This window comes from Oryx dammah, unplaced genomic scaffold (assembly GCF_014754425.2).
Source record: "Oryx dammah isolate SB20612 unplaced genomic scaffold, SCBI_Odam_1.1 HiC_scaffold_27, whole genome shotgun sequence".
NCBI classification, from domain to species: Eukaryota; Metazoa; Chordata; class Mammalia; order Artiodactyla; family Bovidae; genus Oryx; species Oryx dammah.
Window position 1 is genome coordinate 107,965,727 of NW_024070211.1, and position 19,504 is coordinate 107,985,230.

The window sequence follows — 19,504 nt, forward strand, 5'->3', positions numbered from 1 at the left end:
CTGTGAGGATAAATCCGGCTCCCTATGGGAGTCAGGGCTGGCGGGTAGGGGCAGGGCAGATAGCAGGGGTGGGAGGTTGACAGAGCTTCAGCAGGGGAGGCAGCTGTTCCAGTAGCCAGCAAATAGCTGGTAATTGTGACTTCCATGACATAACACTCCCACAAGATAAGGACTCCAGTGGCCGTTGTTTCTTGAAAGAACAATGGTTTCCAGCTAACACGTGACACAGTTTGTGAAATGACGCCGAGCACTGACCTGTATATAATACACACACACTCACGGAATTAAAGGATTATTAGGAGAGCGGATGTCCAGACACTGCCAAAATGTGAACCCACAGAGATAATAAAAGCGCGAGCAGCAGCAGGATTAGACACTGAAAGGATTACAGCAACTTTGCTCCGCACGAGTCATGTGCCGAGAGCTCGGCCACCACGAAAGCCTGGCAACAGCAGGAGCCTACACTGTCAGCTCTATTTCATTTTGCTTGCAGAGAACCTGGGAGCTGTGTGTCCTAAAGAACCATAGCCATTCCCTCCAACCCTAGAAATATCAAGACATCAAAAGGTCAAAGAGTCAAAATTAAGGAAAGATTAGAGCAACAAATCAAACATCCTTTAAAATGAAAAACAGATAATTATGCTATATTCCATTAACACAACATGGGCATGGGAGCAGGTAGAAAATGAAAGAAATTAACTGCTAACAAGCAAATTTGTAAATCTTAAAACTTCAGGTTAATGGAGCCAAGCACTAAGCTAGATAAAGCTCTAGTCCTTACACTGACAGCTCTGGCTAAATTATGAGTCACTCCAAATGACACTGATATGGTTCCTGGTCCCAGGAAACAGAGAAAAGGGCCTAGAACGACAATAGTCCTGGTGCCTCCAGTAGAACCCTTACATAGGTGTCATCACTGGCAGCCGACTGCTGATAAAAAGTCAGCAGGGGGGAAACATGGAGACTCTGGGCAACTGCTGCTGCTGCTAAGTCGCTTCAGTCATGTCTGACTCTGTGTAACCCCATAGACAGCAGCCCACCAGGCTCCCCCGTCCCGGGGATTCTCCAGGCAAGAACACTGGAGTGGGTTGCCATTTCCTTCTCCAATGCATGAAAGTGAAAAGTGAAAGTGAAGTCACTCAGTCGTGTCCGACTCTTCGCAACCCCAAGGACTACAGCCCACCAGGCTCCTCCATCCATGGGATTTTCCAGGCAATAGTACTAGAGTGGGGTGCCATCGCCTTCTCCTTTTGGGCAACTGAGGGCTTGTTAGAAACCAGAGACCACAGCATCAGCCCTGAAGGCTGGTTCCAGAACTATCAGATACGAGTACATACAAGCCTTGTACATATTCTAAATATTCTGTTGGTGGCAAAAAGATGACTGTGAGACCTCCAACAGAACACCATAATCCAATACAACTGCCATAGGCAAATTCAAGAATAATATTTCCAAACAGAGCGTAAGGATAAATGTATACTTCAAGATCTTTAAAAAATTATTATGTACTTAGTATAGCCACAGAATTTGAGACTCCTAATGGGATTCTGGAAAAGACCCTGATGCTGGGAAAGATTGAGGGGGGGAGAAGGGAATGACAGAGGATGAGACAGTTGGATGTCATCACTGACTCAATGCATAGAAGCTTGAGCAAACTCTAGGAGATGGTGAAGGACAGGGAAGCCTGGTGTGCTGCAGTTCATGGGGTCGCGAAGAGTCAGACAGGACTTAGTAGCTGAACAACAGCAACAAACAATGGGATCTTAGAGCTCTTGTGATTCAATTCTCTTTAAATCATGCAGAGCTGTTAGGTAACTTGACTAAAAAAAAAAAAAAAAAAAAATGTTAGTGGCAAAGGCAGGACACAGCTCTCTCCAGTTTGTTTAAAGCTTTTTCCATGCCAGAAAGTGACCTTGAAAACTGGTCAGATGACAAAGACACAGTTTTATTGGTCACCGTGATAGCAAGCAACAGAAGTATGCAGTAATAATTTCAGTAAGAGGAGAGCAGAGCTGAAAATCTGAGGAGGGTAAAAGTGCTAAATGTATGCAAAAAAAAAATTTTTTTTTTAATTAAATTGTGGAAGCCCTTCCTTTAATTGAACTTTTAGCCAGCAATCTGTTGTATCAATCCCAGCGAAAACTATGCTTTATGGAGCCTGATTTAAAATGTAAGGCCAAACAGATCTGGAAAAGTACAGCTTTATCCTTGTACTTAATTTATACTATAGTGTACTGTAATTATGCCTGAAATAAAAGCTATATTCTGAGTAAAGACAAAAGGCTCTTGTTAATGACATTCCATTCCCAATGTAGACTATGACAAAAGGCCTGTTCATCTGGAGCCAACTGTCATTATACTTTGTAGCTTGTATGGAGCTATTGGACTAATATTTGTTCTGGGATTAGTGGTGGGATAACCAATCAGTCAACCCCTCCACTGCAGTTTTCCATTATCCTCAAACAAATGACCAAAAGGAAAAAAAAAAAGAAAATTGGCAGGCAGAATGACAACTATATTTATGAGATTAAACTCTCAAACCCTTCACAGTTTGCCGGGCAACTAATAACCATTTGCCAAGCTGTTCATTTAATAATGAGTCAGCTAAACCAAAAGCAAATGATCCTTCAAGCAACCAATGCTACTATAGTCATAGCCACACTGACACGCTCCAATTATTTATGTAACATACTTTACTTAGAAAAAGTACAAGTTGGCCTGTACCAAAATAAAAACAAAAAACAAACTCTTCTCATTCGCCAATAGGAATGCAAGCTACCCTGTAGTATTTTTGAATAACTGAAATTTATAGGAGATTTTGTGATTTATGAAAGCCAGAAGGGCCAGCAAATTGTTTAGGGAGTAATTCCTCTTTGTGTACGAGTCGAGATGGAGGGCCAGAAGCTCGTCATCCAATTCAGTATAACATGACCTTAGGTCATCTGAGTCTATTCCCTCATTTCATAAAGCAGTGTCAACACTGAGACCATCCCCACCTGGTGATTATGAGGACTGAGTAAAATTCTATTTGTCAAAGCAAAGTAAGCTGTATATTACACAACACAGTCATAAGGAGGAAAAAGCCAGGTGGGCTGCTTTCCAAGAAATACATGTGTCCAAATGGGAGAAAACATCAAGTGGCCTCTGCTCTCTCTCCTCTCCTGCTTCTCCGGCCCATCTCTACATAAGATACGAAAAGCAACCGGCAATATCCCATTCACTTTGACTTACTAATAGTTCGTCCATGCTGGTCTGGCATTTTTCCAAGTTGATCCGCTTTATTGCTACGCGTTCTTGCCTGGGTTTGCACAGAGCAGCCTGAACCACAGCTGTAGCGCCACTGCCTGAAAGGAAATGAAAACAACATCAGCTGTCAAATGGCACACTGTCAGGTTACCCACATAAATTCTTTTTTTTAAGTTTCTATAACTTGGGTATTCAACACATTACCATCTGACATCCTTTTAAAGAGATTCTTAAGTTCAAAAATAATTATCTGGATGAGATAAAGGAAAATCTGGATTTTTCTAGAGGATACAAAGACAGTATCTACACTCCAGAGGCTTAACAATCCAGGAAGGTGACCCACATCAAAACAGCCCACTGCAATACAGCGTGTTCACGGCTGCCTAGAATAAAGGCTGAGAAAATAATATATCTGATGTCACAAGAATAAAGGACACGAGCATTTCATTACAATCCTGCGTGGAAGCCACTGCCATCCTTGGGTACTGGCATTTTCTCATTGTGATGACTTGACAATATCTCAAGCTCTTCTCCCACTTCAGGGCAAACCAAGCCACTCCAGCCTAAGCTACTTGCGGGCTTCCGCCAGATGCTATGACTTCTCTGCTCTGAACACTCTCTGAGTTTCTCTCTTTCAAGCTTGCTCTACAATTAGAAGAACAGGAATCAACCCGAGTATTCTCATGTTGAAAGCAGGCCTCTTCAAGGATGCCAAGCAAAATGATGCAAACCTGTAATTACAAAAGCTCTCAGCATTCATATGCATTTCCCATTTCTAAGGTTTCATGATCATTAGCTAATGCACTCAAACTCCTAGGAGACAGAGCCATGTCATTATCCATATTTTATAAGAACAAAATGTAGACGTGTAATGACTTGTGGCAGAGCACAAAGAGCTTCTAATCGGATTTATATTCCAAAGGGGCAAAAAGACCTCCAGGTTAAGGCATCTCAGTTCTGCAAAGAATATCAAAAATCTCATTCTCATCACATAAATCTTCTCCTACTGCAAGACTGCCAAGGAGAGAAACAGCCTGTGCAAAAGGCGGTGGATGTGACTGTTTTCTCCTTCAAGTTTTCCTTTGGGTACTTTTTCCCAAATGAGTTGCTAAATATCACCCAAATGGGGGAGGGGAGATTATTTCTGTCAAAAAAGAGGAGAGACCAGTATCAGCTATCCTGATACATGTGAAATAGAGGCATGACACTTCCTGTGCAAATCAAGGCTTCCCCACCCCCACAGAAGTGCCCAAATGAGTGTCTTTGGTGCAAAGGTTCTGCCCTGTGGTCTCACCATCAGCTCTGGCCCCCCTGACCTGGTGACCCAGCAGGTCACCCAAATGCTCCAAAGACAGGTCTTGCCAACTTGAAGGATTCCGTTGCAGGAAGCCCCACCTGTGTTTACCAGGGGAGTTAACCCACATATACTGACCGCCCACTATCCAGTCGCTTTTTCTTTGTATAACTGTTGTTACAAGCCTGTGCATTTTTTCGTCCTTGTTGTTGCTAATAGCCTCGTTTTACACGTGAGAACACTAGGACCCCCACAGCTAACAAGCACCTGAGCCAGGGTCTGAGTCAGGTCTGCCACACTCCCAGGTCCAGGCTTTTTTTCTTCTACCCACAAGCCAGAAGCACACTTTTCCCTTGCAGCCTTGTTTTGCCATTGCTAAGAAAATATCTTCTACACTGCCCTAGATTGTTGGAGAAAAGAGAATCAACCTAGAGGGAAGGTCCGAGTGAGCCGCACTCTCTCTAGAGCTCAGTTCTCAGAATGATCAATTCGTCAGTTGGTGGTTCAGTGGTAAGGAATCCGCCTGCAATGCAGGAGACTCTGGTTTGATCCCCGGGTCGGGAAAATCCCTGAAGGAGGACATGACAAACCCACTCCAGCATTCTTGCCTGGAGAGTCCCATGGACAGAGGGGCCTGGTGGACCACAGTCCGTGGGGTCACAGAGAGTCAGACACGACTGAGTGAGTAAACCACCACTACCGCCCTCTCCCTTACCGCAGTGCTACTCCATCAACTGTTACTCCAAAGTCCCACTGGATCAACCTCACCAGCGTGCAGATCACAGCATGCTGGGCTCAATCCAGAATGTTCCAGATACCAGAGCCAAACACTACAAAGAGCCCTGCTGATAGCAGAGTGCATTTTCCAGGCAAGGTCTCCAGAACAAGAGCCCATTGCTGAAGGGAGCCCACAGAGAAAGTGATAAGTAGCTAGTTAGCACTGGGCCTGGTACCCAGCAGAGAAATCAACAAACACCTTTAATGAGCTGCTGATGGGAAGCTCAGCCCTATCTATTATAAAACTCCCCCCAGTCCCAGCCCTCCATTCTCCATCCACATCTCAGACCGTTTTCAAACTGGGAAAACTGGAAAACAGGAAAGAAGACAACAAATTCCCAGAAAGGATGAAATAAGCGTATGTGATATGGGGCTATCACTCAGAGTCAGTTAAGTGCTTCACCAGAAAAGTCTTCTGGCTTCCACAGGCAAATGCAAGAACATGGACACAAAGAAGAATTCTAAAAGGGGGGAGGGATGTTGAGTTGGCTTTTGCACAGCAAAGGATACCACTGACAAGATGAAAAGACAAACTACTGAATGGGAGAAAATATTTGCAAATGATATGACTGAAAAGGAATTAATATTCAAAATATATAAACAGCTCATACAACTCAACATCAAAAAACAAACTAATAAATGGGCAGGGAAAAAAATAAATTTTAAAATAAATAAATAAAAATTTTAAATGGACAGAAGTACACAGACATTTTTCCAAAGAGGACTTGCAGATGGCCTATGGGTACATGACAAGATGCTCAACATGGCCAGTAATCAGGGAAATGCAAATCAAAACCAACGTGGAATAACACCTCATAGCCATCAGAATGGCTATCATCAAAAAGAGCACAAAATGTTGTCAAGGATGTGAAGGAGAGGGAAGCCTTGTACACTGTTGATAGGAATGTAAATTGGTGCAGCTACTGTGAAAAAACTGTATGGAGGTGTCTCAAAAAGCTCAAAATAGAACTACCATATGACCTGGTAATCCCACTCCTGGTTATGTATCTGAAAAAAACAAACGCACTAACTCTAAAAGGTATATGCACTCCAATGTTCATAGTAACATTATTTGCAATTGCCAAGATATGGAAGAAACCTAAGTGTCCCTCAACAGATATATGGAGACAGATCTCTCTCTCTCTCTCTCTCTCTCACACACACACACACACTAGATATATTACTCAGCCATAAAGAAAAAAATTTGCCGTTTGCAGCAAGTGACATGAATGGCCTTGGAGGACATTACGGTAAGTGAAATAAATCAGAGAAAGATGAATACTGTATGATATCACTTACATGTGGAATCTAAAAAATACAATAAACTACTAAATATAACAAAAAAGACGTACACTCACAGACATAGAGGTTACGCTATATAACCAGTGGGTACCAGTGGGGAGGGGAGGAGGGGCAATATAGGGGTGGAGAAGTGAGAGATACAAACTGCTGAGTATAAGATCGTTTCAAGGATGTACTGTACAACATGGGCTATATAGTCAACATTTTGTAACAGTTATAGGTGGAAAGTCACCTTTAAAAATTGTATGAAAAATATTTTTAAGTGATAATAAACAATAAAAACTTTTATTTTTTTTTTAAAGGGGAGGGAGTGGTGGGGAAAGTCTTTTATTGGAGCCATACGACTAGAGGACCGGTATTGCTTTATAAATACAGCCGACTAAAGAACAACTGGCAGCTTCTCATCTTGATAAAGAACAAATGTGAAGCTTTAGACCCTGAGGCGACTGTCACTTCATTTAGGATTTAACCACTCATTGGACAATTTAGAATGGTCCACTTTGAATCCAAAGATTTCCTTCAACTGTAAGAAAGATCAGGAACAACATTAGGGGTCCAGGGAGCCTCAAAGATCATCACTGAGTCCAGCCCCTCACTTTATGGGTAAGGACAGGAAGGGAAGAGAAGAGAGCTCTCATCGGAAACCAGAGCAGCCAGCACCTTGAACCGGACTGCCCAGCCCTCAACACAGTGAGAAATAAATTTCTGCTGTTGAAGGCATCCATTCTTAAGGTATTTCCTTAGGGCAGCCCCAGCTGATTCATACAAAAGACTTTCCTTGTCCGTTCTAAAGTCACAATCACCTATGCAAAAAGCAAAGGAGAAAAGGAAAGATACAAGCATCTGAAAGCAGAGTTCCAAAGAATAGCAAGGAGAGATAAGAAAGCCTTCCTCAGGGATCAGTGCAAAGAAACAGAGAAAAACAACAGACTGGGAAAGACAAGAGATCTCTTCAAGAAAATTAGAGATACCAAGGGAACATTTTATTCTAAGATGGGCTCGATAAAGGACAGAAATGGTATGGACCTAACAGAAGCAGAAGATATTAAGAAGAGGTGGCAAGAATACACAGAAGAAATGTACAAAAAAGATCTTCATGACCCGGATAATCACGATGGTGTGATCACTCACCTACAGCTAGATATCCTGGAATGTGAAGTCAAGTGGGCCTTAGAAAGCATCACTACGAACAAAGCTAGTGGAGGTGATGGAATTACAGGTGAGCTATTTCAAATCCTGAAAGACGATGCTGTGAAAGTGCTGCACTCAACATGCCAGCAAATTTGGAAAACTCAGCAGTAGCCACAGGACTGGAAAAGGTCAGTTTTCATTCCAATCCCAAAGAAAGGCAATGCCAAAGAATGCTCAAACTACCGCACAATTGCACTCATTTCACACGCTAGTAAAGTAATGCTCAAAATTCTCCAAGCCAGGCTTCAGCAATACATGAACTTCCAGATGTTCAAGCTGGTTTTAGGAAAGGCAGAGGAACCAGAGATCAAATTGCCAACATTCACTGGATCATGGAAAAAGCAAGAGAGTTCCAGAAAAACATCTATTTCTGCTTTACTGACTATGCCAAAGCCTTTGACTGTGTGGATCACAACAAAGTGTGGAAAATTCTGAAAGAGATGGGAATCCCAGAGCACCTGACCTGCCTCTTGAGAAATCTGTATGCAGGCCAGGAAGCAACAGTTAGAACTGGACATGGAACAACAGACTGGTTCCAAAGAGGAAAAGGAGTACATCAAGGCTGTATATTGTCACCCTGCTTATTTAACTTCTATGCAGAGTACATCATGAGAAACACTGGACGGGAAGAAACACAAGCTGGAATCAAGACTGCCAGGAGAAATATCAATAACCTCAGATATGCAGATGACAATACCCTTATGGTAGAAACTGCAGAGGAGCTAAAAAGCCTCTTGATGAAAGTGAAAGAGGAGAGTGAAAAAGTTGGCTTAAAGCTCAACATTCAGAAAACGAAGATCATGGCATCTGGTCCCATCACTTCATGGCAAACAGATGGGGAAACAGTGGAAACAGTGTCAGAGTTTATTTTGGGGGGGCTCCAAAATCACTGCAAATGGTGATTGCAGCCATGAAATTAAAAGACAAGTAATCCTTGGAAGGAACGTTATGACCAACCTAGATAGCATATTAAAAAGCAAAGATATTACTTTGCCAACAAAGGTCCGTCTAGTCAAGGCTATGGTTTTTCCAGTGGTCATGTATGAATGTGAGAGGTGTACTGTGAAGAAAGCTGAGTGCCGAAGAATTGATGCTTTTGAACTATGGTGTTGGAGAACACTCTTGAGAGTCCCTTGGACTCAAGGAGATCCAAACAGTCCATCCTAAAGGAGACCAGTCCTGGGTGTTCATTGGAAGGACTGATGCTAAAGGTGAAATTCCAATACTTTGGCCACCTCACGCGAAGAGTTGACTCATTGGAAAAGACTCTGATGCTGGGAGGGATTGGGGGCAGGAGAAGAAGGAGACGACAGAGGATGAGATGCCTGGATGGCATCACCGACTCGATGGACGTGAGTCTGAGTGAACTCTGGGAGTTGGTGATGGACAGGGAGGCCTGGCGTGCTGCGATTCATGGGGTCGCAAAGAGTCGGACACGACTGAGTGACTGACTGAGCTGAATTACGCTATACAACTCAGAAGTTCTCAAAAACTTCCTTAAGTGAAAGTGAAAGTCACTCAGTCATGTTCAACTCTCTGAGACCCAATGGACTATACAGTCTATGGAATTCTCCAGGCCAGAACACTGGAGTGGGTAGCAATTCTTTTCTCCAGGGGATCTTCCCAACCCAGGAATCAAACCAGGGTCTCCTGCATTGCAGGCAGATTCTTTAGCAGCTGAGCTACCAGGGGATCCCCCCCGACAAAACTTCCTAATTAATTCAAACAGCACTAAGAGAAAAGATTCAACTGAAGGGCCTCTGGTAGGCCTCTGTAATCCTCATGACCCTTGAAAGGATAGTCGGACAGAGATTCTATCCAATCCTGGTTCTGATTCCCAGGGTTCAGTGATACTGGGCCTATTTCTACCTATACCTCCATTTCCTTAACATGCATAATAAAATGACCTGCAACACCTCATAACACAATTGTCTCACATCCCTGGAAAATATTGACTCAATAAACGTTAGGCTATCTCTCTAGGACTCATTTCTCCATTTGTAACGTGAAGGAGACAGAATACATCCGTAGTTTATACTGGGAAGAGCAGCTGCAGGTCAGGACTCAGTTTCATGTTGCTCACCAGGAAGATTCAGCTGGTTTAAAAGGAGAAAGAGGTGGGCTAAACTAGGAAACCAGAAGACTAAATGATTTCTAAGATTTGATACAGCAAGATGAGCTTAAATGAGTCTAAAATAAAGAGAATAACTCAGAGAATTCAGGAACAGCCATGAATTAATATTCTATAGCTAGATTTCTCACTGACAATGTACTTTTGATATCTAACCTAATAAAATGATTGATTTTTAAAAGTCTATTTATTCAGGTTGCATGAGTTCATATCCAAACCCTGCTATCTACTAATTGCTTATCCCTAAACAGCTTTCTTATCTTCTCAATGCCTCAGTTTTTTCCCTTGTAAGATATCAATAATAGTACCAAGGTCATAGGCCAACTGTGAAGATCAAATGAGTTAATACATGGAAAGTCCTTGGAACTGTGCCTACCACATAGGAAGTACTAATTAAATCTCAGCTAGTACTTCTCAGGGAAAACCCTCCAGGTCAACTGGTGTCCTGTCAATTTGTTATGCTAATACCACACAGCATTTCAAAATGTCTGTGTACTACAATTCATTCAGCCCTTCTTTAATTGATGAATATTCTCTTTTGTGTTCAGTTCCCCCAGCATTACATACAATGTAGCATAAATATCTAGTACTTTTAAAATACACATTAGTCAAGGATAAGAACTTTCATGCTGAAGTTAAGACATGGTCAGTAGTCACTTCCCATAAAAGTCAGGATTTAAAAAAGCAAAAAGATAAACAAAACAAGGCATAACATTAGCCTGTGACATGAATGGTTGGTGGGGAAGCAACCTATCACCACATCCTACTCAAATGAAGACCATCCAGCCAAAGCTTTAACCAGAGTTTGCCCATCTCTTAGCACATGAACAAGCGAGCTCCTTAAGTATGCTTGCTTAGCTGTCTTTCTTGGCAGAGACCAAAGCTGTATCAGGCATTCTTTTTAGAGGCTGGCTGCTGGTGTGTAGTAAACAAAACAAATGACTTTGGTCCAGCTGATAATTTCTTTCAAATCTCTTTATCCATCTTACTCAAGGTGCTCTATTTATATCACATGAGCAACCTCATAGTCCGGGAGGCCAATCAGGTCAGATCCCACGAGGGTCAGCGGCTGGCCGGGGTATGAATGGACACACGCATGAGCCCCACAGGGACACAGCTGCCGCTCTCCCCTGGCCCACTGTCACCAGGTGACATCACCAACCAGGCGGGGCAAGGCTGCGACTCTTGCAGAAAAGCTGCAAACCCAAAATTTTGTGCAAGAGCTCCTGAATTAAGGTTAGCAATTAATGTGTAAAAATATAAAAATATTCTGAGTGATATAAAAGCTCACCACAGGCTGTATTTGCCTCCTTGGGTTAATGCTAGTTGGCTTCAAAAATGTATCCTTTCTTACCTAAGGGTACAAATTTCAAATTATTCAGTTACTCATAGGAAATTGTCATTCTTCCAGATCAAAATGGTCACATTTCCTACGTTTCAACATCATATGTAAATGTACTCAGGACACGGGACCAAGCTGATCTAGCACATGTCACCACGTTGCCATCCACCTCATCCTGCTAGCTCACACAAAGAAAAAATTATCAGTGCTATTTGGTGGTTTGAGGCGTTCTATGTGAAAGGAACCCAGGCACAGTAAACACAAAGCAAACACAAACTCCCCAAACACAAAGGACAGAAACTGAGACAAGGGTTAGGTGCCATTTGGTGGACAGACTCTTTTGCAAAACAGATGTTACTGCTGACTTGTCAGGTACAGGGGCCAGGCACAGCAAGGCCGCATTTCTCACAGTAGCTACAAACAAGTGACCTTCCTAAGTGACCTGGATTGTGTAACAGCCAAGCTGGTTGAGTTATGTTCTTCTGCCTCTGTCCAAAGAACCAGTGAGTACGGTCTCTTTCTGGGATTGTGGGAGGAGATTTAGAGCTTACTATAAAAAATCATCAAGCTTAGGGTGAAGGGTTTCCTAGTGGCTAAAAAAATCTGCCTGCCAGTGCAAGAAACAGGGGTTCAATCTCTGGTCCGGGAAGATTCCACATACGGAGGAGGAACTAAGCCCAGAAGCCACAACTATTGAGTCTGGGTTCTAGAGCCCAGGAGCCACAATTACCGAGACCACACACTGCAACTACGGAAGCCCACACACCCGAGAGCCCATGCCCCGCAACGAGAGAAGCTGCTACAGTGGGTAGCCCGCGCTAGCCAGAACCAGAGAAAGGCCTGTGCAGCCTCGAAGACCCAGCACAGGCAACACATAAAATAAACAAACAAACAAAAGTATTTTAAAACCAAAACAGGGTGAGGGGGAGAAGTGGCTACTCAGTGAATGAACTTGCATTTCACCACTGACCTGGATAAACTATCTTCACTGGGAAAGCCTAGCTTGTTAACACCTTTAGAGGTCACAGATCTTACCAAAGAAAAGCAAGGCTTACCTGCAGCTCAGCAAGAACCATTTGATAATAACCACAGAAAAACAAAAAGGCACCCCGGGCTCTGATTGCAGGGAAGATAGAGGGAAACTGGTGTGTGGAATCAAATTGGAATTAATGTCATATGCTCACCTTGGACCTCAAGCTACACCTAAAGCAACAACTAACTTTTTTTAAAAATTTTACACAATTCTCTACATTTACTAAACTCAGAAGGCAGACTGGGATTATCTAACACAAAGAAAATTGCAATTAAGGGATCAGGTAAAGTCTAGGCACCAGACTAAAGAGAGTGGTATGTATAGGATAAGAAGCTCTTAAGTATCAGGCTCTAATGTGCATCTCAATCAACGGGATGGATACTGCAACTCACTCCTAGACATTTTTGGTTTTCTTAAAGATACACAGTAGATAAAGAATCACTCTAAATATGACTGCTTGCCACTTGGTAAAAAAGCACAGTTACAGTCATTCCCCTCTTTTTTGTGGTTTCCCTCTCTGTGATGGCATTTGCCCAAGGTCAATCATTGTCAGAAAATATTAAATGGAAAATTCCAGAAATAAACAATTTGGGAGTTTTAAATTCTGCGCCATTCTGGTCAGTGTGATGAAATCCAACTCCATCCCACCCTCAACTTGAATCATCACTTTGTCAAGCATATCCTACCTGTAAATTGCCTAGCCTTCTCAGTTATCAGATCGACTGCCAAGGTTTCACAGTGCCGTGTTCAGGTAAAGCCTTATTTTACTAACTAATGTTCCCAAAGCAAGAGTAGTGATGCTGCAACTTGGGTCTGCCAAAGACAAGCTGTCATGTCCTTTCTTCAAGCGAAAAGGCGGAAGTACTCAACTTCATAAGGAAAGAAAAAAATCATATTGCAGAGATTGCTAAGATATATGGTAAGAAGTAATCTTCCATCTGTGAAATCATGAAGGAAAAAGAAATCTGTGCTAATTTCGCTGTCTCACCTCAAACTGCCACCACAGTGCATGATAAGTGTTTACTTAACGTGGAAAAGGCATTAAATTTTTAAGACATTGTGAGAGGGAGAGAGATTACACTCACCTAACTTTTATTATGGTATATTGCTGTAATTGTTCTATTTTATTACTGCTAATTTCTTACAGTACCTAATTCATAATTTAAGCTTTATCATAGGTAGGTATGTAAAGGAAAAATCAGCGTGTGTATATATATATATGTAGTTCGGTACTATCTGCTGTTTCAGGCATCCACTGGAGGTCTTGGAAATGAATATCCTCTGTGGATAAGGGGGAACAGCTGTACTCTAAAAAGCACTCACTTCAAGGTTCAAGTTCTAATGCTGAGTAACCAACAGGAAATGTATAGTAAAACATAGGCTCTCTCTGTCCGTGAATGTGTATTCATTGTTTAAGAAAAAGATCATCCTATTTTGATGGGGTGAGGAAGGTTGGGGAGGGTTGACAACCCAACCCCAGGGGTTAGGTATGAATCATTTCTTCAGACGCTGCCTTCTCTAACAACTCCAGGCAGAGTTAGTCACTTCCTCTCTGCTCTCAAGGACTCAGTACAGCCTCATCTCAGCACTTAACATGACAGCCTTAGGACTCTAGAACCAACCCTTCCACTGAGGCCCCTTCCTGGAACGCAGGAGACACTCAATAATTGCTTGCTAAGTGGATGAAACGCACATCAACCTCTCCCTGGGTTACAAGATAAATAAGGGAGGTGTTCTGTTCTGCTCAGTCACTAAATCGTGTCTGACTCTGCAACCCCATGGACTGTAGCACACCAGGCTTCCCTGTCCTTCACTATCTCCCAGAGTTTACTCAAATTCATGTCCATTGAGTCAGTGATGCTATCTAACCATCTCATCCTCTGCCACCCCTTCTCCTCCTGCCCTCAATTTTTCCCAGCATCAGGGTCTTTTCCAATGAGTCGGCTCTTTGCATCAGGTGGCCAAAGTATTGCAGGTTCAGCATCAGTCCTTACAATGAATATTCAGGGCCGATTTTCTTTAGAATTGACAGGTTGGCTCTCCTTGCAGTCTAGGCGATTCTCAAGAGTCTTCTCCAGTACCACAGTTCGAAAACATCGATTCTTCGGTGCTCTGGCTTCTTTATCATCCAACACTCACTACATGACTACTGTGTAGCTGTGCTCAAAGCTGGGTGGATACAAAGGAGTCTAGGCCCAGACAGGCTGTATAACCCGGAGGCAAGGAAGCAGAGCATTTTTACTCAATCTGCTCAGTGCGTGTGTTTTTAAGTAGGTAGTGGTTGGAGGACCTGGCAGCTAATGTCAAGGAACAAGCCTAGCAAGGCCATCTGCCTGAAGGCATTTTGATTTGCAGAACATCCCTTTCCATTCTGGCATCGAGTGTCACAGGAAAGCTCAGACTGAAGAGCAATGTTCCATCAGAATAGGCTGGGACCCACAATTTTTAAAACCTGGATCCCCTGGCCCCTGCTCAGCACACAGATATCATGCAAAATGAGGCAGGCTAAAATAGGGTAGGGCCTTCAGTGATTCCACTTCATGAAAAAGAGGTGATACAAAACACCTCACACCGTAGAGAGGTGAGAGACAGGGGCTGATGACAATCCTCCAAGTACATCTTAGGAAACGCGGCATCAGGCCCTGGACTCCGGGAGAGTCCTGGACTCCACATTCCTACAGAGCAAGCTGGATTTTTACACTCAGTAAAAGGTCACTTTGAAGTCCTCGCCCCCTGCAAACTCAAAGCCCCATGATCCAGCAAGACTGAAAAACTTCCTGTTCTTCTCTGAGGGGGTAGCAACTCCTCCCAGCAAAATCCACTTGTTTCACTGATTAAGTCAACGAAATAGAAGCCAACATTCCACAAAAGAATGTCCACTGCTATTCACACAGATAAACAGATACACCCACTGGTAAAGGCCAAAAGACACGAGTGTCCTGGTTCTCAAACAGCATTTCAACATGGTATGGGGGTGGTCTCCTGGTCTCCAGCTCCTTATTGTTCCAACCTTAAGGCCCCCAAAAGTGGGAATAGCTCTAAATGGAAAAAGAAGAGCCAGTATTTACTCCAAAGTCGGTACCACTTAACCATCTCAGCCATGGACACACTGTCTTTGTATAAATAACAAAAAGGCATGCCCCTCACTGGGTGCTGACATGGAGCCCAAGGCCTGGCCAAGTGGATAATGACTAGGGGGAAAGCTCCTCTCTCCAGCTGATTGAATCAGGACTTGTTGGGCTGAACAATGATTTGGTATTCAGCCTCCAGGGGTCAGGGTATATAACCTGGGGGCAGCCCCTTGGTTTAAACTTAGCACATCCATAGCCCCCAGCCTATTGTTAAAGTACAAGTCAAGTCTGTTTCTAAGTCTCACTTCATATCCAAGAAAGAGCCCCCATGAGAAGTCCTGAGTTTCACCAGATTTCTCTGAAAGCCTGTGAGACACAGTAATTAATACCTGAACTCATCTCAGAAATATCAGAGATGTTTAAAATGCAGATTCTTTTTTCATGATGAACTGATTTATTTACTACAAGTATAGTTGATTTACAGCATTTCATGTGTACAGCAAAGTGTACAGTTACACAGATGGATTCTTTTTCAGATTCTTTTCCATTTGTGTGTCTGCACATGCTCAGTCATGTCCGACTCTTTGCGACCTCATTATAGATTATTAAAAGACATTGAATATCCCTGTGCAATACAGTAGGTCCTTGTTGCCTATCTATCTTCTATATAGTAGTGTGTATCTGTTCAAAAAGCAGATTTTTAAGCCTATATCCAATTTATTGAATCAGAATTATTGCAAATGAAAGACTAGAATCTGCATTTTTAATAAGCTTCTCTAGCAATTTCTCTATATCCTTAAATTTGGAAACCATGGATACTGGGTGTAGGCTTCTCTGCCCCCTCCATAGCCTCCTGGACACCAGGTCTTGGGAAATTTTATCAGCAAGCAGCCAGTTAGGAAAATCAAGTACACTAAATCTTGTAACAGATATTATCTAGTATAAAGAACTGGTTCCGCAGGCATCAGGGACACAGTAACTGCAGGAAGCAGCTTCATCCATAAGAGCCATGAAAATCAAAGAGGAGGGATGGGGTTATCAGAAACTGACAATTCAGAGGAGGAGACCCATAGAGCTGGGACCCAGACATCTGAGGGACAGGGGCTGACACCTCAGGGGCTCCAAGGAGGGCCTCTCAGTGAGGGTCCACAGTGGGCTGGGAGGTCAACATCTGAGGACTGGCTGGTGTGGGCATCTCTGAGGGATGCCAGGAGGCTGGTTCCAGGACACAGAAAGAAGCTGGAGGACAGAACCAACTGCTGCTACTGGAAGGAAGCTGAAAAGAACCAGAAGCAAGCAGGATGAAGCATGTCCTTTCTCCCTCCTCCAGCCTCCCAGAGTCCCCCAGCATCCCCAATTAGCAAAGCTTAACAGGGAAGAGCAGGCAAAGGAGGAACATGGTTTGCCGGGTACCAGACAAGGTCTAGAAAGGTATGTCTAGCGCTTAGAGATCACCACTTAATAAGGAGCCAAGGGAGTATGATATGCATCAGCTCCAACAGAAGATGGGGTCCACTCCGAGCTCCCCCTAACAAAAGCTTTGTCTTAATTCTCGTTTCACCTGTTCACAAATACAGCTTCTCTCATGGCCCTTTTTAACATCTGCTGCTGCTGCTGCTAAGTCACTTCAGTCGTGTCCGACTCTGTGCGACCCCATAGACGGCAGCCCACCAGGCTGCCCCATCCTTGGGATTCTCCAGGCAAGAACACTGGAGTGGGTTGCCATTTCCTTCTCCAATGCATAAAAGTGAAAAGTGAAAGTGAAAGTGAAGTCGTGTCCGACTCTTTGCGACCCCACGGACTGCAGCCCACCAGGCTCCTCCATCCATGGGATTTTCCAGGGAAGAGTACTAGAGTGGGGTGCCATCGCCTTCTCCGTTTTAACATCTAACACTTCTCAAAGGTTCACTCTGTACTTCCATGCGCAACATGGCCCCACTCTGTGTCTTCCTGGTCATGTAGAAATTAGGAGTAGCCACAATTAGCCACACAGCCCAACCAGCCATGAGACCTCGGCCAAGTTGCTTTGGCACGTGTGCCTCATTCTTCTCAATTACAGAAAGGGAATGGCAGCAGTTATGTATGTACCTCATGGGATGACTGTAAATATTAAATGAGGCAATACACACAAATGTAATAATACAAAGAAACATGCCTGGCACTAAAGTGTTTGTGTTTTGACTGTGAATATTTTCAACAGTATGATTACCCCGGATACCTGGATGGAAACTAAAACAAGACCGACTACAAGCTGAGCAAAATCCCCTTCCCTGAGGTCACCTCTGTTCGCTCGGAGCCCCAGCTCCTGCCTGCTTCTTCTCAACCCCACCTCGCCAATCCTGACTCCTGGTAGTCTTGACACCAGTGACTGACTGGGTATACAGAAAATTATGCGGAGGGAAATGATTCATTGTCCCAGCTCCACTCCTCTAATAATTAAATATCCTTGGCTACCGCACCCATGGAGCAGCAAGGAACTAAAAAAATTTCTCCTAGCTCAAGGACAGAAGGGAAAAAGTCCATTTCGCTAAGGCCACCCACTGCTCCCCATCTTTCTGTCTGATTTGACTTCTCTCATAATCATTCAATTATCTGGTCTCCTCGGTCACCTGAGGTTCTCCCCAAGCTACACCACCCAAGGGGAAGTACAGGCACCCCTCTAGGGAGAGGGTGTCCCCTGCCCCTCTCCTGCCACAGTCTCACCCAGCAGCAGGAAGATGATGCTGCAGGCAGTCTGACTGACAGCAGAAGAGGCACAGGGAAAGCAGTGTGCTGGGAACACACCAGGGCCTGAGAGCAAAGCTACGTGAGCAGCAGGCTGAAGAAGAGCCCTGTGAAGTGACCCATGGAAGCAATAGCATGCCGTCAGCCCTGCCTCTACCAGCCCTACCACCCAGGTCTTCCTGCAGGATCCCCCTCTCACTGGTCGGGCCTGGCAGGACTTCAGGACAATGTGCCTCTCATTCTTGGAGCCAAAGATGAGGACTATACTGGAATTAAGAAGATGTGCAGGTCACCTGGATACCCTGTGAGAATGTAGATGCTGCCATAGTTCTGGGGTGGGGGTCAAGATTCTGTGTTCCCAATGATACATATGAAGCACCTGGTCCACAGACCCCTCTTGAATTGCTAAAGCATGGGGGACACAGCCTTATCATACTGTTCGTGGGGCTCTCAAGGCAAGATTACCAAAGTGTTTTGCCATTCCCTTCTCCAAACAATGGAATGGGAAAGCCTAGAGATCTCTTCAAGAAAATTAGAGAGGGAATATTTCAAGCAACGATGTGCACAATAAAGGACAGAAATGGTATGGACCTAACAGAAGCAGAAGATACTAAGAAGTGGTGGCAAGAATACACAGAAGAACTGTCCAAAAAAGATCTTCATGACCCAGATAACCACGATGGTGTGAGCACTCACCTAGAGCCAGACATCCTGGAATGTGAAGTCAAGTGGGCCTTAGGAAGCATCACTACGAACAGAGCTGGAGGAGGTGATGGAATTCCAGATGAGCTATTTCAAAAGATGATGCTGTGAAAGTGGTGTACTCAATATGCCAGGAAATTTGGAAAACTCAGCAGAGGCCACAGGACTGGAAAAAGGTCAGTTTTCATTCCAATCCCAAAGAAAGGCAATGCCAAACAATGTTCAAACTACCGCACAATTACTCACATGCTAGCAAAGTAATGCTCAAAATTCTGCAAGCCAGGCTTCAACAGTATGTGAACAAAGACTTTCCAGATGTTCAAGCTGGATTTAGAAAAAGGCAGAGGAGCCAGAGACCACTGGATCATAGAAAAAGCAAGACAGTTCCAAAAAAACATCTACTTCTGCTCCCCTGACTACACTGAAGCCTTTGACCGTGTGGATCCCAACAAACTGGAAAATTTTTAGAGAGATGGGAATACCAGACGACCTTACCTGTCTCCTGAGAAACATGTATGCAGGTCAAGAAGCAACAGTTAAATGGAACAACAGACTAGTTCCGATTGGGAAATGACTATGTCAAGGCTGTATATTATCACTCTGCTTATTTAACTTATATGCAGAGTACATCATGAGAAATGCTGGGCTGGATGAAGCACAAGCTGGAATCAAGATTGCCGGGAGAAATATC

At 43.7% G+C, this 19,504-nt stretch overlaps 1 protein-coding gene across 1 annotated transcript in view; it reads right to left on the minus strand.

Moving 5' to 3' along the window:
* The window catches only part of STK39 (serine/threonine kinase 39), a 315,997-nt gene that overhangs the window by 245,609 nt on the left and 50,884 nt on the right, over positions 1-19,504 (minus strand). The window contains exon 2 of the mRNA XM_040229269.1: positions 3,232-3,344. Within this exon, the coding sequence (XP_040085203.1) occupies positions 3,232-3,344 (113 nt within the window). The remainder of the gene's footprint in view (positions 1-3,231; positions 3,345-19,504) is intronic.